This window comes from Hoplias malabaricus, chromosome 12 (genome assembly GCF_029633855.1).
Source record: "Hoplias malabaricus isolate fHopMal1 chromosome 12, fHopMal1.hap1, whole genome shotgun sequence".
NCBI lineage: Eukaryota > Metazoa > Chordata > Actinopteri > Characiformes > Erythrinidae > Hoplias > Hoplias malabaricus.
The window spans coordinates 22,300,382-22,322,583 of record NC_089811.1 but is presented as its reverse complement, the minus strand read 5'-3'; the positions used below and the strand labels follow the sequence as shown (position 1 = coordinate 22,322,583).

At 36.9% G+C, this 22,202-nt stretch overlaps 1 protein-coding gene across 1 annotated transcript; it reads right to left on the bottom strand.

Annotated features, from left to right (window-relative positions):
* Positions 1-5,939: 5,939 nt before the first annotated feature.
* On the bottom strand, positions 5,940-21,820 carry atp1a1b (ATPase Na+/K+ transporting subunit alpha 1b). The gene is made up of 22 exons (XM_066686024.1): positions 21,665-21,820; positions 18,625-18,738; positions 18,240-18,299; positions 17,886-18,089; positions 17,679-17,792; positions 17,439-17,573; positions 15,999-16,116; positions 15,543-15,811; positions 14,217-14,525; positions 13,746-13,880; positions 12,980-13,175; positions 12,564-12,739; positions 12,334-12,470; positions 12,001-12,151; positions 11,184-11,352; positions 10,940-11,094; positions 10,731-10,854; positions 9,903-10,048; positions 9,686-9,816; positions 9,506-9,607; positions 8,656-8,747; positions 5,940-8,522 (listed from the first exon to the last, which is right to left on the bottom strand). Exons 1-22 carry the CDS (start codon positions 21,674-21,676, stop codon positions 8,494-8,496), a joined length of 3,078 nt encoding a protein of 1,025 aa, XP_066542121.1. The 5' UTR covers positions 21,677-21,820; the 3' UTR covers positions 5,940-8,493.
* Positions 21,821-22,202: the final 382 nt, after the last annotated feature.

Below are 22,202 nucleotides of genomic sequence, written 5' to 3'. Positions count from 1 at the left end.
ACATAGGAGCTGGAGTACTGCAAGTTACTTCCTACTAACAAAGGAACACAAAAACTGTCAAACTAAAAGTCCTCAGCAGGAGGCGCTATATCTCATCAACTGTAGACAGAACAAAGAGAATGGGAAAAAAAACCCAGGGAAAAATATTTAGACACTCAAAAAGAGGATAGAATTGGGAAGTGTAAAAGCGCTTAGCCCTTTTACCAAATAAGAACAAGAATATATTGACCCGTAGTAGAGACAAAGAACCTGCACTGAGCTCTATGTCTTTTGTGCTTATAATACCCCCCTGCCCAGGTGTGAGACATTGAGCCTGATTAGCTCTGGGGTTGGCGTAATGTCTCCCTCTGGTGGTCAGAGATGGCTCAGCACCAGAGCTGACCATTACACTGGTAACCAGCTGAAGTCCTTTACCATTTCACTTCAACCATCTTAAACAATCTCTTGGGTTGGGGTGAACGAAATCCTGAATAAATCAAGCAGCATTACATATGTGACATAATAATGCTACATTAACACTACAGGTGCTGGTCATAAAATTAGAATATCATGAAAAAGTTTATTTATTTTCATTCCATTCAAAAAGTGAAACTGTATATTATACTCATTCATTACACACAGACTGATATATTTCAAGTGTTTATTTCTTGAAGTTTGATGATTATAACTGACAACTAATTAAAACCCCAAATTCAGTATCTCAGAAAATTAGAATAGTACTTAAGACTAATACTAATAAAAAAAAATGTAAAGATTTTTAGAAATGCTGTCCAACCGAAAAATATGCATGTACAGCACACAGCCTAGTTGGCACTTCTTTTGCGTGAATTACTGCAGCAATGCAGTGTGGCATGGAGTCTGGGACCTTGATTTTCAAAGGAAATGCAAAATTTACTTTCATCAGAGAACATAACTTTGGACCACTCAGAAGTCCAGTCCTTTTTGTCTTTAGCCCAGGCGAGACGCTTCTGACGATGTCTCTTGTTCAGGAGTGGCTTGACACAAGGAATGTGACAGCTGAAACCCATGTCTTACATACGTCTGTGTGTGGTGGTTCTTGAAGCACAAACTCCAGCTGCAGTCCACTCTTTGTCAATCTCCCCCACATTTTTGAATGGGTTTTATTTCACAAACCAATAAATGTGGTTATACCTATTGCTTGTGCACTTTTTTCTACCACATCTTTTCCTTCCCTTCACCTTTCTGTAGAGCTCTGTGAACAGCCAGCCTCTTTAGCAATGACCTTTTGTGTCTTGCCCTGCTTGTGTAAGGTGTCAATGGTTGTCTTGGACAACTGTCCAGTCAGCAGTCTTCCCCATGAGTGTGTATCCTACAGAACTAGACTGAGAGACCATTTAAAGGCCTTCGCAGGTGTTTTGAGTTAATTCACCGATTAGAGTGTGGCACCAGGTGACTTCAATATTGAACCTTTTCACAATATTTTAATTTTCTGAGATACTGTATTTGGGGTTTTCATTAGATGTCAGTTATAATCATCAAATTAAAAGAAAGAAACACTTGAAATATATCAGTCTGCGTGTAATGAATGAGTATAATATACAAGTTTCACTTTTTGAATGGAATTCCTGAAATAAATCAACTTTTTCATGATATTCTAACTTTATGACCAGCACCTGTATGTACTACTACTACTACTACTACTACTACTAATAATAATAATAATAATAATAATAGTACTCTATTGGGTTGTAGTTAGACTTGCCAATAGTTGGGCAGACCAAGAAGGTGAATAATTCTTTTAATTGTTTCAGTGTGCCAAAAGCCTATATAATGTCTTATAATTCTAAACATTTCTAGGCAATATAAGCAGTTTATATAATGAACTATAGAAATTGTTGGGTTACCTGACATAATTTAGCTCTTGCTTATTGCTAGCTGTTACACATTAGCTGAGACAATGCATGTTCTACTTCTGTCCATTTCCATCATTTGCTTGCATGATGTTTTAGTAAAGGCTAGGGGGGACTCCACATCTCCACTATAGATGTTACATAGCACTCAAGCTAATTCCGAAATGCTTTCATTTGAATGCTGCTGGACATGGACTAGGCAGTCACAGTTTCTGCTCTTACTGCTGCTGGAGAAGAAACAGGCCATCTACATCTAACATTTAGGCAATCGTTTATAGAATCACCAAGAGAATCATGAGAATGACCTCTGAATAATTTAGGGAATTACCAAGTGAATCATATAGGTTATCATTTAGAGAATGACCAAGCGAAGCATTTTTTGGGAATTACCATGTTAATCATTTAGGCAACACCATCATTAATCTTATAGGGTAGTGAATAATGTAGGGAACGCCTTAATAAATAATTTAGGGAATAACTAAGTGAATTATTCTGGGAATTACCAAGGGGGCAGCAGGTATGGTGTCACGGTCACACAGCTCCAGGGACCTGGAGTTTATGGGATCATGTCCCACACTGTCTGTGAGAAGTTTGGTGTGTTCTCCCCATGTTCTCATGGGTTTCCTGGATTGGAGACTTGGCATGTCCATAAGTGTGTGTTACAGACAATGAATGAATGAAAGACCAAGTGAATCATATGGGGAACAACCAATTTCATAATTTACTTGAATAATTCCATAAATGATTAAGAAGAATCCTGAAAATGTTTCACTTGATGATACCTTGGCTGCAAGTCTCTTTAGTAACAGCAGATGTCGCAAAAGTTCGCTCAAATATGTATAGTTTCCCTGCTGAAAAAACAAGAACGGTTTAGCTGGTTTACCAGCGTAAATCTTAACCAACTTAGGGTATGTTTTCATTTAAATTTGATGGTTTAACTGGACTAAAAGCATCATGAACCTGACCTAGCTAGACAACCAGTATGACCAAGCTGGACCATGCTGGTTGACCCCATGACCAGCCTGGTTGTCTTGTCCCACTCTCACCAGCAGCTTAGACATTAACCACCACTCCCAAATGCTCCAGATGTTTGCAGTTCAAGTAATATAATCTTCTTCTCAAGTAATGTAGTACAGTACATTTCCCCTAAAGGGTGTGGGGGTTGGAGAATTGTCACAGACATTGAATTCCCTTGCAAATGTGCCACACACAAGAGGCCAAGTATCCGGCTCCACCATTTTTGCAGCACAATTCACATGGTGTCCACATGATTGGTTTGCAAATAAATAGAATAATTATTAATGATTTGGTTATTTCCTCTTATGTTGATTGTGCTGGTAATTATTGTGTTATTATTAGCTTTTTTAGACTAGTTTTATTAATTTGGGAGATTCTTCTGCATGTTTATTTTGTCCTGCTCCCGCTGTCAGTGTTAACCGCCAGTCTGTGAATGACAAATTTATTCCTACGCTGCAAGATATTGTGACGGGACCCACAAGTCCCACAGGAGTGCAGATCTCTACAAAGAGTAGCAGGTTTAATCTGGCATGGAAATGAACCTTTACGTGGCGACTCTGGGTGTGAAATCCATGTCCTATTTGCTGCAGTGAGGTTCGGTCTGAACAGTCAGATCAGAATTCCTGCCATTCCCTGTGTGTTCATGCAAATGAGAGGAATGAATCCATGAAGGGCTGGTTCAAGTATTTTGGACTTCTAATAATGAAACTTGAATTTCTAAGTTCTGAATATCACTGAGACAGTATAATATTCACTGAGATTCCTATTAAGGCTTTTGAAATAAGAGATATGTTCACTTTAGTTTTAACTTTAGTTCATTTAATGGTCATTTAAAGCTTCAGTCTGCTTGAAGAAAATGTATATTTTTACAAGAGGGTTATTTTGCAGTCTGTATCCACTTGTAATTCATAGTAAATCGTATGTGGATATTTCTTTTGTCTGAGTGTTTTAATTAATTTTACTGTAATTTATGAATATTTATTATGTTTGTTAAAGTAATGTTGTTTTGAAATTATATATATATATATATATATATATATATATATATATATATATATATATATATATATATATATATATATATATATATATGCATAATTGCATTTTGTGATTTTGTGATGTAAATTATGACAGAAATTTATAGATGATTACTATAAAATGTAAGCCAGTAAAAGAGAAGTTTTAACCATCATATGCATAGCCATGTGCATGGAAAACAAACAGTGAAAATGCTTGAGGCTACAACAAAGAAGAGGGCTTAAGACTGAAAGGTTTTTGGGTTCAATTCCCACAACCGGCAGGATAATTAATGGGGACGGTTTCAGTGAAGGAACAGCACTGCCCTCCTCCTTCAATCCAAGGCTGAGGTGCCCTTGAGCAAGGCACAGAACCGACAACTACTCCCCTGCCACCCACAACTCTGGGTGAGTGTTCAAAGCCCATCGTGCACTATAGTGTGTGTGTGTGTGTGTTCACTGGCACAGATGGGTGAAATGCCGAAGACACGTTTTGTTGTACGATGACAAATAACTGCACATTCTGTTGGGAGAAAACGGTGCTAGCATTTCAAAACTCTCAGAAAATCTGCCATTGTAGTTGAACACTCCAGAGCACGGTTATGTTTAGTTAGGGAGATCATAATAAATCATATTTGGAGATCATAATTGAGCCTAATATTCTTAATTATTAATATTATTAATAGTAGATTTAAAGCTGTTGATTGCATACAGACACATTGCTGCCTACTGTATATTCATCCAAAATGTATTCTTCCAAATCCAGTTTTTTTTTAACACATCTTATATACCATATTACTTATAACACTGATTATTTTAGTGATGATGATCATTACTGAAAGGATTTTCTATATGTTACTCGTTTTTTCTTCTTCTGTAAAGCTGCTATTTTGGAGATACATGTATTTGTTTGGACAGCAACTATAAGCAGAACAGATAAGAAGAATCATCTTAATGAGTACAGACAGTTGTTCTCTTGTTATTGTTCTGTGGAAAAAAAAGCAAAATGTTTATTTGTATGTTACCGTGACAGGTTCCTGTTAGCCCCTGAGGTTCTGTGGTTTCAGTTCAAAGCTGCTTCATAACTGACAGCTTAGTTAATTGCTCTATTTCTACTTGCCCTGCTGCTCCATTAATTATTCAAGCAATCAGTCTTTTGTGTCCACAGCTCAGGTGCATTATCCTTTGTGTTGCATGGTCTTTGATGTGTGTGTGTGTGCAGGTGTGTGAAACACGGGGGAGTTGGGGGTTAGGTTGGTGGTATCGGTTGGTGTTATCCCTTAAAGTTGTAGTGCCTTGTTTTCCTGTAGGAACTATTTTCCAAATACAGTTCCATTACACAGTGTGCTGCAGATTCTTCTTCTATTTTATGTGCTTTGTACACAAACTCATACAGGAGCTAACAAAGCAGCTCACACAGATGGCATAATGCCACAGATTAAATAGATACAAACAGCGGTATACTGCAATATAGTTACTTTTAGGTGTAATAATAATATAAATATTATAAAGTAAGGAACAGGAAATAGACTCCAGTCCATATGTTTCTGTCCACACAACACAGCACTGTTGATCTATAAGAATATGCTGCTGTCAGAAAAAGACTGATGAGTGCTGATTTTGGATGGTAAATCTGTATCACAAACACTACTCCAACCCATCCCAAATGCACTGGGAATATTGAGCTTATGCTAATGTACAGCCAATCGAGTCATTCTATTTGTCAATGCTAGTATGTGGAAATTTTACAGCATGCGCAGTTGAATGCCTGTTTTAGCAATGGCTTCACCGTAAAGCCCCTGGATCCCCTCACTAAAAGTAGTATCTACAAATTTTGCCAAACATTCTCCAATTTAAAAAACAAGAGGGCCATGTTCATGCACGGTGCATTTTTAAATCCGGATTTTACGTGACTGTAAGAGGATCTGTTTAGAAGAAGAAAACTGAGTAAAATGGTTTAATTAAAATTTTAATTATTTACACCAAGACAATAACAATTTATCGTTTGTCAGTCTATTGCTGTAGCTGCTGCATTTTGAATCAGCAGCTCACAAAAGGCTTGTGTTTCAGTGAGGCACAATTACCACACAGAAACATGCTACATACTGTAATTAAGCAAGAGGTTCCAGGCTGGGTTTGTGAATTAAAAATCAGAGGGTGTCAGAATACAAAGACAATTTGTTGAGTAAGTTATGCATAATTCGCTTCAAAATATTCATCACAGCCCTGATGTGGCTTTCACCGCACTTAATTGCATGATTTTTTTTGTTTAGTTTATTATTGGGTGTTTATTTCGGTTTTCAAAATATTCAGGTATAAATATTACTGACTTGTGTAGGTGCCTGTAGCTCATGGACAACATAGTATAAGTCCCTTATTAGCTATGGTGTAGGATTTTAAGTCCTGTTTGTCCAAACATAATATATTTTGTACATTTCTTTGAGGTCAGCCCCAGTTTTCAGAAAAGAATGGGTTGGAAGTACCTGGACATTTGATTATACGCTTGTAACTGAATAGAGAATATGATTATGACTCCCCTGCAAATTCTTGTTCTGGAACAAGCTCCAATCCTGTCACAGATGGCTGAACCACAGAACTCAGTTCCTCTCATCAAGACAAGAGTCCCATTCTCTCTCACTATCCATAAAGCACTCCTTGCCAAGTCCCATTCAGAGCGGCACAATACATGCACCTCAGAACAGGACAAGGGCCTGAGATGGGGCCTCAGCTTTTTTGTGCTAATAAATGCTGCACAGTTTGTCTTTATTTTAGCCCAACATCAGGTAAACTGATTATTTATTTATTTATTTATTATTATTTTTAAAAGAAAAACATGTTATAAAACCAGTATGAGTATGGTCTAATATTTTGAGGATGCTCTTCCCACCCGTTTCTCACCCGTTAACACATTCTAATAAGGCATAAGGCATTAGAAATTCAAATAAGTTGAACATATAGACTGAGTAATTGTGACTGGGTTGGAGGGGTGACTCAATTAAATTACTAAGCATCTCTGTTTTTGGCATCCCTTTTCCCTTCACAAGCCTTTCCATTTAATCCCCACTGCCCACCCAAGTATTATTTACTATTTCTCATCAAGATTGTATCACAGATAAAAGTTTAAGGATTCAAACAATGTAATACATGCAAAGTACATGCACAGTACTGAACAAAAAGGCAGACCACCCTTCATTCAAATTACAGTCAAAACTGGCATTAAGTTTAAGTCATTCATTTCTAAGGTTTGACATAAAAAAGGGGAAAGTCAAAGGCAAACGAGTGGGAAAAGACGAGCTAGAAAAAGGTAAATAAATCAGATAAAATGGAATCTCTAACAACCATGAAAGACCTGGCAGACCACCAGAGTGACCACCTTCAGATTAACAGCATTTTAAGCATTTATCTTTGAGAATCAGGATAAATTCAAGTCCCGCTCTTGCATTAGGTGTGAAAAAAATTCACAGGTGTTTCTGCCCATCCTTCCTCTCTGAGAAAACTCTACACGATTGCCTGAAAGGATGTGTAAGATGTAAAGAAGCAAATGAAAATTTGCAAATCATGCAAAGTAGCTGCTGGTTTTCAGCTTAAACTTCATTAAATGTGTTTTGTACTAATAGTGTAGCAGAAAACACAACTTCTCAGAAAGATCTTGGTTACATTGCTAAAAAAAACTGCAAGCAACAAATGCAGCCTGCTGAAAAGTACAGAAGCACTAGTAAATAAATATGCAACTTTATGTTTAACAAACACGCCCTGTGACGGACTGACTCCCCCTCCAGAGTGTGGTCCCGCCTTATGCCAAGTGATTCCGGGTAGGCACTGGATCCACCGCGACCCTTAACTGGATAAGCAGTTACAGACAATCAATGAATGAATGTTACATTTAAAAATAAATTATACGTACTAAATGTCTGTTTTCACTGGAAATAAAATGCACAGGGTTGGTCCCCCACTGTACTCTATGTGGATATTTGGACAATACAAATCTGACTGGAAATTCACAAGGACTTTTCTTGTTGGGTAAAGAAAATCCTTAGAGCGACTCAGTGGCTTTTTGCATTTAAATGGTGCCTAACCATAAGTGAGGCAATAATGAATGAATGACTGAATGAATGAATAAATGAAGAAAGCCATTGAAAAGAATGCAAAATGAGTGTCGTCATGGAAGATTTACACACATCCATTGCAAAATACCTCAAGTTCACACAAAGGGTTCCCTTAGTGCAAATGAAATAGTTTAGAGGTGCTGGGTGGTATCCATGCCTTCCTCTTCTTCACTTGGCTGTTGATCAACTTACAAGAGCCAATAAGAGAGAACTTTCCACAAGGAAGCCTCCTCAACTAGATTCTAATGAGAAACAAGAGGCCGCTGAGTAGTTTAGATGAAAGAAGTCAGTCCAGACTCAGTGTTTATTCATGTAACACAGTTAAAAACATGTATTAAAACTTTTCTTAAGAACAATATGCCATGTTGTCATCTGCAGAGCTTCCCTATATAAAACATGTTTCAGTTTACAGAGATTAAAAATGAAAGCAGCAAAACTATCAGAGCAATAAACAAAAAGATTTCAGTGTGTTGACACAATGTTCTAGTAGTATGTCTCTCGCTCCACCCAACCTTACAGAAGTAAAAAAAAAAACACATTTACCATGACTTGCATAACTTACAGACTTTAAATGTTCATATGCTGTTAAATAAATAAAGTAATTAATGCATTAAAAAATAAAAATAAAGCAGATTCTGCTCTTACCTCCAGGATTGCGCCTCAGAATGAGCTTTCTGATTTCATCATAGATAAAGATCAGGAGAGAATACGGGAAAGCACAGAACCACCAGGTGGGTCTATATAAAAGCAAATAATCAAACATTACATTAAAATAGATCATTTTGGTTCAAATTAGATATGAAAAAATATTTCATACCATTTGCACAACGGCCCTGATATTGCGCTACGGCAATAATAAAATATCAATATTTATCACAATATAAAATGTTTCAATAACATTGATTTTTAAACACATTTTCAATATTTCAATAAACATTATTTACAGCATCTGTCACTGACTGATTTTCATTACAGGGTTCATTACAGTCATCAGTGCAGGGCACTCAATTTAAAGTTTAGTATAAATATGTTAGTCTTTACAAAGCCAATAGGTTTATGTTTGATGGAAATGTCATGTTCTTGTTTGTTTTTTATACTGTTCATTTGGATATCAGAATTCTATCATATCAACCAAAATTAAGAAATATATTGTGATATACATTTTGGCCATATTGTCCAGGCCTATAAGCACTGGTTAAACTTAATGAAGTCTCTTTACGAGGAGAAAGCCTAGAGAATAATTAAAATAATCTCAAAGTGTGTGGAAGTGTTTCTTATAACATTATTGGTGACCATTTTATTGATGAGACTCAGAAAAGTACTATATTAATGGCAAAAGTTAATTAAAAGATAAGAAGTGAAAATACACTTTGCTAAAATATATTTATAATGTTAGAATCTGTTTAAAATTGGCTTGTTGATCTGACACCAGTTGGTTTGCCATTTCCTTTCCTGACCTTTTGGGACCATTGCATATAACATTAAAGGAACCTACTTGAGTGGATACATTCTCAGAGCCACATCCATCCCTGGGCAGTACGACAGGAAGGCAGCAAGAGCGGTTTCCTCAAAGAGTCCAAATATGAGGATTTTATTCCTGAAAAAATTAAGATAATTTAAACAAAGATTCTGTGTTGTTATGCTTAAACACAGTTTCATGTCCTCTGTGTCTCACTTCATTCCCTGCTGGAAAACAGAATTCCTCCTGGTCTTGCAGATAATCAGATCGGCCCATTGTACGACCACGATACTGGTAAAGAAGGCTGTATGGCATGTGAACTCCACTATCTTTCTCTGTTCATATGTCTGAGAACAAGCAAGAAGAAAACCATTAATATAACCCCCTGGAACGAATGACAAGGATTTCCAATTTAATATAGAGTTAAACTCACCCACTGCTGCCCATAGCTGTCCTCAAGGTCATTTACATGTTTGTCATCCCACATGACACGAATGCCAAGTAGTCTTGATGGCAGGAAACCGTTTTCAGCCAGAATGACAAAGTATGTGAAGAAGCCAGCGAGAGCCTGTATCATACCTTCAGAAAAAACACAAAACAGTTTAACACAAAACTGTTGTCTAATTTGATCTTTTCCTATGTTTTACAGGAGAGTGGTATTGTACAAGTTACGTAACTTAAGACTGAATGAGCTGATGTGATTAAATATAAAGGTCTGTAAGTGGTCCTTGGCATGTTTCAGGAATAAGACTTCATTGGTGTGGAATACATACAATATGTTTAGGGCATATTCAGAATGTCCATGTCATAAATAATGCACAAATAATGCAATAGCTGGTTCTTTAAAGAACAAGCTATTGCAAACTATTCTAGGGAACCTACAGGGGAACCTCAAATGGATAGTTTTTGCTCAGTCCCAACTCCCAACTCTAAGGGATAGAGCAAAGGTACGAAGGGAGGCTGGAAACCATGTAGGATGTGTTTCCCCATCAAATTTATACAAAATAATTTTGTAAAATCGTTAAAATCTGTGTTTGATAAGACATCCAAAATGATCTTTAGACAGCTCAGTCCAAGCTTTGTTAGCTCTTGCTCTATATGACATCTGCTTTGCCCAAAGTAAAGTCTGTGAGAGTAGCCGGCAGTGAACACCCGCTTCTGAATCACCTCTGTTAGCAGACACTGCTGCAATTGCAGTCATCATCAGAACACTGGCTGTGGGGTTGCTACATTTTAAAGCATAAGACAAAAGCATCCTTACCTATCTGGCCATATGCAATGCTGATCAGTCTTTCGTTCACTAGTTTGTCTGTTTTAGGGTTTCTGGGCTGCCTCTTCATTATATCACTTTCAGCAGCTTCATAGGCCAGAGATATAGCTGGGACCTTAATAGAAAATGCAGTGTTACTTGGCACCATGCGTATGAGTGTACTATTGAAGGAGGGTAATGTTCAGAGGCTTTAGACTAACCATGTCTGTTCCAAGGTCAATGCACAGAATGGTGACAGTTCCAAGAGGCAGTGGGATATTGGCAATGATGAAAAAAAGGAAGGGTGTGATCTCAGGTATGTTACTTGTCAGAGTGTAGGCAATGGACTTTTTGAGGTTATCAAAGATCAGTCGACCTAAAGAGTAGAAACCCTCAGTAAAATATATAACACTGTGAAATACAGAATTGTAGATAGTAAGAAAAACATGGAAACACAAAGTGTACCTTCCTCTACACCAGTCACAATCGATGCAAAATTGTCATCAAGAAGGATCATGTCAGCAGCCTGCTTCGAAACATCAGATCCAGCTATTCCCATAGCAACCCCTATATCCGCCTTTTTCAGAGCTGGTGAATCATTCACACCGTCACCTGTAACAGCCACAATGGCTCCCTGTGAAAGTAAAATGCATTTAATTAAAAGATCAAAAGTTAAATCATGTATTAGATATTCATCGATTTTCTGGCAACTTAGGGAAATTACATGATTGTGTTTTAACTTCTATTAGTAACTATTAGGATTTAGGTCTTTTGTTTCTCAAAGAAGACTAGCATATTCATTTTTTCATACTTAAGGCTGGAATGTTCAGTGTAATAAGCCAAGCTTCCATTTCATGAGTTCTAAATTATAAGGTTAAATTTTCCGCATTGTAATGTACCACTAGGGTGGCAAGGTGGTGCAAATGTAGTGTCGCTTTCACACAGCTCCAATGTCCTGGTGACATTGGTGTGTTCTCCCTGTGTTCACATGGGTTTCCTCCGGGTGCTCCAGTTTCTTCCCACGGTTCAAACAAAATACGTTGGATTGGCGACTCAAAAATGTCCATAGGTGTGAGTGTGAATGTGCGAGTGTGTGTTGCCCTGTGAAGGACTGGCGCCCCCTCCAGGGTGTGTTCCCGCCCTCTGAATTATGCTTACAAACAATGAATGAATGAATGTCTGTCACTTGGCCAATGTAATGACAGTATTTTGCCTATAGTTGGTGAATGTTTCCATCAGGTACAACCACACAAACTAGAAAAGGAAGAATAAAATCTATTACCTGACGCTGACACCCTTCAACAATAATCAGTTTCTGCTGAGGTGATGTTCTGGCAAACACAATTTCTGTGTGATGTTTCAGGATATCATCTAACTGCTCTGGAGTAAGGTCCTTTAAGTCTCCACCATGGACAACACAAGCTTTAGCATCTCTGAAAAAGAGGATATCTACACTTTCAAGAGATTTTACTAGACACAGGCTAATGAATTTTATGTTGTGGCACACTAAATTCACTCATCATAGAATCACAGCAAATATGAGTAACTGCAATTTGCTCAAGCATTCTCACTAACAGTAAGAATATCTTAATGCTACAATGCTGGAGAGTCATACCTTGGATTAACTTCATTTACAGGAATGTTCAAACGTGCAGCAATGTCTTCAACAGTCTCATTGCCCTCAGAGATAATCCCTACACCTTTAGCGATGGCCTTAGCAGTAATTGGATGGTCACCGGTGACCATAATAACCTGAAATAAAAATATTACAATTGACTGATAAATATAATATAAGATAAACTGCATTATCTTAAGGAAAAAAAGTCCATTTGGACATCTACATACCTTAATCCCAGCACTCCTGCATTTGCCAACAGCATCTGGTACCGCAGCTCGAGGAGGATCAATCATGGACATGAGACCAACAAAACATAGGTTTTCAGTTGGGAAGTTAACATCATCTGTATCAAACTGGAAGCCCTCTGGGAACTCTTCAGCAGGAAGGTTGAAATGACAAAACCCTGGAGGCAGAAACATCAATATCAGTTGTTACAGCTGCTATAAGTCAATCCTAGTAGTGGTTTACATGGCTCATATTATGGAAAACTGGATTCCTAATTTTTTAAATAAATAAATATTAACATATGCTGGTTTTTGAGGCATCACAAAAACAATTAAAGAAACAGACTGTTAGACACTACAGAGAAAATAGGCAGTTTTGCAAAGTTTTCATTCTTCCATTTTCTTTTTTCTTCTCTCACCCAAGACTCTCTCTCCAAGCCCTCCCAGCTCCAGGTATGCATTCTGGAAGGCATCTCTCATCTCATCATCTAGAGCCTGCTCTTTCCCTTGTATCATTATCGTGCTGCAGCGGTCCAGGATTCTTTCTGGTGCTCCTTTCATTACAAGCAGGTACTTGGACTCTGACCCAGGGTTTGGAATCTTGTGTACTGAAAGCTACATGTCCAAAAATAAAAATTTGCAATTGTGTGTTAGCTTCAGCAATGTTTTATTAAATGAAACTTTTATCAAATTTAAAAATCAGAATGTATACTAAGTGGCCAAAGGTTTTTTGACCCTTGCTAATCTGACATTTCCTCTGTAATCAGAGCTTAAAGCAGTGATAGCTTCTACTTCTCTGAGAAAATTTTACACTAGTCATTGGAATTTTGTGAGGATGACTACATTCAACCACTCATCTATTCAGCACTTGGCATTTTACATGATGAACTTAAGCTCATGAGCAGCTGCTCTATAGCATCCTATCTAAATTAATATTTTTCTTAATTTAATTATAGAAGTTGTATGTGTACATACACATTTGTGGCTACAATGGGAAGGCATTATAGTAATTGATTTCACTGATTAAATAGACCATATATAAACATTTGGACTTGTAGTGGACTGGTTTAAGCAGCACTGATATTAGCCCTTGATCCCTTGTATTCTGCCTTCCAAATGCATGTACATATGAAGCAAATACACCTTTGGTTTTTAAATTTAGGAAATGATGTGCATTGGGCCCACCTGGTATTTGTTAGTTGAGTTGAAAGGAATTTCTGCAGTTTTGGTGTATTTGTCCCTCATGTCTTTAACAGATCCACAACAAAGTTCAATACACTTCAGCAGAGCAGACTCTGAGGCATCTCCAGCGACATCTCTCTGTGGTAAAGAAATAATCAGATAATCAACGTGGTACTACAAAATGACATAGTGTATACCTCACTGTCTGTTCACCAACTGAATATGTATTTAATTATTTTAGTTACAGTATCAAATACTACCTTTAGTACAAAAATATATTAGTGTTATTTTGTGTTAATATTTTAATATGTGATCCTTATTTATACATCCTGTGACCAAGCAAACAGCAAGCAACAAACACCCTGAATGCAAGAAAAAATATTGACAACAGAAACCTATAATAAGGCACCAACATATAATTATATGTATATAATAATATATCATTGTGCTATGGATGAGTAGAAAAAATACTACCTTTAGAATAGGGACATCAGTCTGTTCAGCTAAGAATACAGCTCTATTGCAAAGGCCAGCAATGCGTGCCAGGCAGGCCCAACTGGCTGAGCTGCGGTCAAAGCTAGTTCCACTCTGGTTTTCTGTGGTGTCAGCTTCATGGATTTGGTTGTCAAACCACATGTGGGCCACAGTCATGCGGTTCTGTGTCAGTGTTCCAGTCTTGTCTGAGCAAATGGTGGAAGTGGAGCCCAGTGTTTCAACAGCCTCGAGATTCTTCACAAGACAGTTTTTCTTAGCCATGCGTTTAGCAGTTAGTGTGAGACACACCTGAGGAGAAAAATGTTGAGACTTAAACTTTATTTAAAGGTGACAATGGGCCTAGCTCTCAATGTAGGATGGCCCTCCCTCATCATTTATCACAATTCAAGCCAATTCAGGCATCTTTGATGTAACACATTAAAGCAGATAATTTTCTCCTCCAACATGTCAAGCTTCCATTGGTGAAGTACTTATGGCAGTTTGAAAAGAAGCAGTGGTTGTGTTCACTTATCTGGTGCTAGCCATTGTGTTCTCAGCTAAGTGTGATTCAGGGAGTCCTAGCTAACCCAAATAATAAAAATAGGGAGAGATTTTTTTAAGGTGATTCATTTTTTTTTTATCAGAATAATCAGTTCAACTTAGTTCTTGTATCAATGCTAAGACAAAAAATAACAACACATGGTAACGTAAGACATCTTACTCATACACCACTTAAAATATTACTTCTGGATGTGCAGATCATACAATTTCACATAATTTAATAAATAGAAAAGATAATTAATTATTTGGATCTGATTATGTTTTGATGTGTTCTCTCCGTGTTCGCATGTGTTTCCTCCGGGTGCTCCGGTTTCCTCCCATGGTCCAAAATCACACATTGGTAGGTGGACTGGCGACTCAAAAGTGTCCCTAGGTGTGAGTGTGAGTGAATGTGTGAGTGTGTTTCGCCCTGTGAAGGACTGGCACCCCCTTCACGGTGTGTTCCCGCCTTACGCCCAGTGATTCCGGATAGACTCCGGACCCATCACGACCCTGAATTGGATAAGCGGTTTCAGACAATGAATGAATGAATGATTATGTTTTGTTGTGCACACTTTTTATATAATATTAAATTATTAAATCATATATAATTACATGTTAAGAGTGCAAAAACCTTAATGCAGGTTCTTGGACCATATTCAGGACAGATAAGTTAGATTAGTTAATGACCAGTGTAATGTAACAGGTTCACTCTAGAAAATGCAGGTTAATATTTTAATAATAAAGTATTTTGGGATTTCAGCAAAAGGGTTTTTTTCAACTTACAGTAACTGTAGCAAGAAGACCTTCAGGCACATTGGCAACAATGATTCCAATGAGGAAAATGACCGCTTCGAGCCAGGAATAGCCCAAGATAAGGGAGAGAATGAAGAAGGAGAGTCCCAGAAAGACAGCTACACCTGTGATGATGTGAATAAAGTGCTCGATTTCGAGGGAGATGGGTGTGCGGCCCACTTCAAGACCAGAGGCAAGAGTAGCAATTCGGCCCATTACAGTGCGATCCCCAGTGCTGATAACAATACCACGAGCAGTACCTGAAGACAAATCATAAAAATATAACACATATAACAAGCTTATTTCTACTGAGTTTCAAGAACTTTAAGAGGACTAAGAACACTCTCTGAGAACTGGAAACTATAGCACAAATATGAAGTAGGCTGATCTAATGTGATATAAAGGCATAAGAAGTATACAGATGTAGCCAATAACACTTCTACAAACCTTCTACACAGTTTGTAGAGAAGAAAGCAATATTCCTGGTCTCTAGAGGGTTATCATTGGAGAAATCTGGAGAACGCGTCTGGGGCTCAGACTCTCCAGTGAGAGAAGAGTTGTCCACCTTTAAATCAACAAACATTGTTCATGAGGAAGAAAAAACAAACCACATTTCGCTTCACTTTTGCAAAAGATTCAATTAAAGCAAAGATCTAGTGTTTTTTTGAATATCTGAACAGTGTTAACCAAAAATAGCATTTTTTAACAATGTACTAATATTAAAAGCCGTTCATCAAAAAACAAATATTTTCCGATGTCATTCAAAATTTTAAGAATTCTGTGAACAGGTGAATAAAATGACAAATAATATACTATAATGTTTTTTTCTATAATAACTATATTTACATTTGTACCCTGATCAGCTATAACATCAAACAGATCTTTTTTCTACACTCGCCATTTTATTAGCTCAGTGTACCATATAGGTGCTCTTTAGTTTTACAATAACAGACATGCAGAGCAACAGACGGCTTTTAACTTTTAAAAGTCCCCTTTCACACTTTCCTTCAGTAGTCAAAACCACTGACCACGTTTTCAAATGGTGGACTGATTGTAGAATGACAATGCAGCCAATAAAATGAACAAAGACTGTAGAAACAAGAGTGTTAACATTCTGAATATATATCTATAAATTATCAGTCTGCAACCAAGCTGTTTATATATTATTGAAAATCCTGATGACAACAGTTTGAATAATTTGTTAAAAGAAACATGTTTCTGTCTAGGCTTATCAGGTCGATTTCATTAATTTTTTTACAACATATTAAAAGAATATTCTAGAGCTCACACTAGTCTTAGGTAGACATAGGGCACCTAACTCATTGTTTATAGTAATGTCACAGAATCCAAGGATTCTGGGATGAAGTTTCACATGAAATTATTTTAATAACTATTTTGTTGTCAAGTCTAAGAAAAATCTCTGTAATATCCTAACTTTCTCTGCAAGGAAAGCTATATTATTACAGTGCATAACACACAAAGTACCCTCTAGAATGTGTCTCTATACTATTGGACCTGCTTACTGCATTTTAAAATACTTTTCATGATGTTTGGGAACCATTTTTGGTATATACTGGTTCAGATCTCTCAAGAATTCTAACATGGGCATTTTTTATTATTTACTGAACAAGTGAGTAAAGCCTATTGAATGTGAGTAACGCCTATATCAGTACAGATATTTCTGTGAACCTGTGTTGCTGTTATTTCATTTTTTACTTTTTTTTAATGTGCTTTCATGTTGAGTGAGTTATGTAGGAAGAAATGATAAATATATATTAAAGAAAACAAAACAAATACAATTTAATTGAATAGAATCTTATACATGTAAAACACAATCCGCATCGAAGCTGTACAATTTGAATTCCATATTTTACATTTAGCACCCACCTTACAGCCATGTGCAGAAATAATGCGTAAGTCAGCAGGTATTCTGTCTCCACCTTTTACCTCCACCAGATCTCCCATCACCACATCCTCAGCATTGATGTGCTTTTTCTCACCATCTCGGATGACTAAAGCTTGCTGGGAAAATTAATAAATAAACAAATAAACAAACAAACATACAGACTATATATATATGTTTTAAAAATGTGTAATCCTGTGTATGTTAGATTTAAACAGTTTTACCTGGGGCACCAGGTTCTTGAAGGAATCCATAATTTTAGAACTTTTAGCCTCTTGGTAGTATGAGAAGCAACCAGTGATGATGACGACAGCAGATAACACAACCCCCAGATACAGCTGTTTGGGGGAACAAAAAAGGCTAGACATGAAAAAAATTATCAGGATTGTTAACAGGCTAAAACCAAAGCTGTCTTATTATTTTGGGCTTACGTTATCATTTGCAGGCTCATCTTCCATTGCGGCTTGAATGCCATAGGCAAGGAAGCAGAGAACAGCACCAGTCCACAGCAGCATGGAGAAGCCTCCAAACATCTGTTTACAGAACTTCACCCACTCTGGTGTTGTGGGAGGAGGGGTAAGGGCATTTGGACCATCACGAGCAAGGATCTCCTGTGCACGGGCGGATGTAATCCCCTAGAGGCATAAAAATACATTAACTTTGTTTTGCTTTATTGCTATATATATATATTTATTACAGCAAATGTAAAATGGATTAAGAATTCAGTATTAATGGAGGGTTTAGGATTCTCTAAACCTCTTTATATATAAAAAACAAACACTTACTCTGTTCAAGTCTGTGCCGTATTTGCGGTGAAGCTCATCGAGACTCAGCTTATGATCATCCTTTAAAAAAATATCAATAAGAACATAAACATTTGTCTTATGTTGCTTCTCTTTTTTTGCAAGCTACTTTAACATTTAGACAATAGATAGTTATTTACCGAATTTGGAATATTATTTAAATATTTATGATTTATTTTTTATTATCATGTTTGCTGTATGTCCTCATGTTCTGTACATCTGATACTTTATTTGCCTCAGATTTGTTACAAAGATTTTTTAAGTTTGACAAATGCACTTTACAAATTAAACTTAATCTTCTTCATTGTTTTTTCTCAGTATTGTTACCTTTTTTGTTATATTATGCCACAAATGTCAAAATGCTTACCAAATCTACTTCCTTTTTCAGTTCATCCATGTCCTTTTCCTTTTTTTTGTTCTTATTCTTTTTCTTCTCCCCTTGCTCTGATGTTGCTGCCAGCTCATATTGATCCTGTCCCCCCTGCAACAGAACACATATCTTTTGAAATATCACTCTAGAAGACATTTCTTTATGTGAATTAGTTTTTAAACATTAAATAATAATACAAAATTTATTTACCATGTTTGTTAACATTAACAAACTGTAGAAAAGCTTTCTGGGACCAGGTCTTACTGTAGTATTATAAATGTATTACTGACATTAATCAAATGTAGATTCACACAAAATCAAGACAATCTATAGCATATACAGGCTAGGTTCTAATAGTAACCTCTCAGTGTGTGATGCTATGTTAAGAGTTGTCTTTCTTTTTGTTCGCAATGTTTGAGCAGGATTATTAGGACCTTTAGTTGTTAAAGCTCATGGTTTTTTAAGATTACATTGATATTTGCATTAGCCAATACTAAAGAATACAGTATCAATACAGACAGTGGAAAAGATATAGGAACATCTGTCTAGCATGTGTGTTACATGTACAGGATTAATGCAACAATTTGATTACAACACCTCAACAGTATAATAAAGCCAGATATCTACACTGTAATCACAAGTGTCAAACAGTCAACTACATGTCACAACGTACAAAATTCTGCAGGTGTACAAATTTAATGAATGACTATGTGACTTCACGTATGCTGAAATCAGAAATACAGTAAAATGTTATGATTATAAATCCAGAATTTGAAAAAATGACTTTTTTTCTAATGTGCATCACATTAGCAGTCACACTTTGCATGAATATTTCTGTCACTGCCAGCTTTGTAGCACATGAGCAGGTTATACTAGGTACATGTCCAACAACAATGTCAACCTGAGATCCCTCTGTGTGAAACAAATGAGTGCAAGCAGCAGTGGAACCCTCTGGACATAGATGTCATCTCCATCTTTTCAGTTTTTCTGAATTTCCAAGAGGACAGAGAAGAACATCAGCATACATTAACAGGTGATCATCCAAGTTCTCTCTAAACACCTGGGAGGGTTACAATGCTCCAAATAGAACAGAAAAAGTACTTCTGAACGGCCTTGTGCTCATGTTTTATTCAAATGTGTTCATTCAGAGCTCACAGCCATTGTTGCTTTAGGTACATTGTGCTTGAAACAAATGTATGTCAGTGCGGTCTACAGCTGTCTAGGGAACTCCGAACTGCATAAAGACTAAAATAGGCTTGTTAAGATTAAAACTACTGGAACAATGAATACTATACACTATATTGATTATTCATAAATAAAGGTACACCGACACAATAGCCTGCGTCATTACTTAAACCAAAACAGACCTTAATAAACAGACTACATATTGAAAGAAGTATTGAAGGATACTCAAATTAGGAGAGAAGCAGAATATGCATTCAACCTCTACAACAGAACTTAGGAAGTATGGGTAAATACAGATACAAATTTCCTTTAAAAACTGGAAGCAACTTTCACAAAAAAAAAAAAAAGAAATAGTGGCAAGGGTAGACACAAAAATACTGATATATGTAATACTCTTTCAGTTATTAACAGCTCTGAGGAATTTTCTGTACAATACATGCACTTTCCTGATACAGAAAAATGGACAATTTAGACTGAAATCTAAAGAATTGTCTCTGAAATTGACTCTGGAAGCATGATTAAAAGAAGACAAAAAACATTAATAGGACTAAAGCTTTAAAAAAGTCAGAGCTCTCTCCTTTCACTGTTCATAATAGTCTAGAAGTCCATAATAGTCCAGAAGATTACTTCCGTTTTATAACTAGTGGAAGAAATAATAATTTGGAATAATTTATCTTGTTCCCTCATCCAAACAGTCTGTTTTTGAGAAGGCCATGAGAAGCTTCAGCCTATGATTTTGTGTGCTAAGGTGAATAAATGGTATAAGTATGATATACAGAGCATACTTTCTTCTAAATGCAGTACAAGTCGTAGGGCAACACCAGCTACAAAAACCTGTTAACACTACAGTGAGTGAGCCTCTGCGATAGGGATCACAAAGCCAGCCCTCTTTTACAGAGGCCCAAAAAGTGCCTCAGGGGGTGAAATAAAATGTACTTGGTGTGTGTTCCAAAACAGGACGGAACTTATTTGAGCACTCAAGCAGCAACCCTCTCACGCTGAGAGGTAAATCTGTTGCCCTGGGAGATAAGACCATTCCTGGAGGCAGCTGAATGGCCAGCTGAATTATTCACCACACGTTTTTGGCCTGAACATCAAGTCAAAAACAATCAATCTTATAGAATATTCATTATAATAAAGGAAAGAAACAATGAGCATACGGGAATAGAGAATGGCGTTGGGAATTGTATTTAGTAGGTAGTAATGTACAGAGGACACTAGACAAAAGTTTATTTAAGAGAGCTATTTATTCAGGATATAAGCCTGAGTACTGAGGGAGATTTAGAACCTATTATTCGCTGTTCTAAACGGTTCAATTACTACTACTCAACAACTCCTTTCAAAACATAATCTAGACTGTAATGCCAAATACATTGTACAGATTAATGTAAACACTTTTATGTCGGATATCTGTGAGCAACCTCTTAGGTCTATGCAATTACGTTCTTCAAGAGAGACAAGAGATTTTTTAAATTTTATTTTATTTTATTATTTAAAACTCAAAAATTAGGAGACAGACATATCTGCTATGTCTGAGTAATTTAGAATATCTGAAGTTCAAAGAAAGTAACTACCATTTCATCAGTTATCTAGTGCTACAACTAACTGCGTAATTCACTCTTCTCTGAGGGAAAATCATTGTATCTTTCAGTATTCAAAATAAGCAATAAATAAATAAACTCCATATAAAATCTCTCTGCGACTGACTATAAACTACAGCTATCTGACAATACTCCAGTTAGTTTTTGTTTGTTAGTTTTTTTTGGTGTTTTTTTTAATCGCACAAATCCCATGAAATACATTTCTACTTCACACATGACCAATTTATTATGGAATGTAGTTTTCTACTCACTCCGCGTCCCATTTCTGACGTGTAAATCCGCGCAGCTCGCTTCACACGCTGCAGTCCGGTTTATTCTAGTGTAAATATCGCCTGTGCACTCTGACTGAGCTCAGCTTGACCCAGAGAATACGCCGCTGCTGCACACTTGGGCGACTCCTTCATAACATACTTACAACTTATATAGAACAACCACTGCGGTGACGTGAGCCCTGCTCGCCATGGTAACGCGGGAGAAGGGGCGTGTCCTACTCCGTGTTAAAAGTCTGATGCTGGCAGGAGGAGAAAAATGATGATGAGTGAAACTCTGGACTGTGCGGTCCACTCCGAGGTCCGCTGTGTAAAAGCATCATGTAATGACTCACACTCCTTGTTCACAAGTTATTTTCAAGAAAAATGATACAATTAGTCGCCATGCCTCTCTCTCCACTTACCCCTCTGCCCCACTAGCTGACAGGATTGGTTTCTTAAGGTTAGGATGTAAGACAGTCTGGCTCTCCCAGTATCCCTTTCTGTTTTCTCAGTAGACACACTGCTTATTTCCCTCATA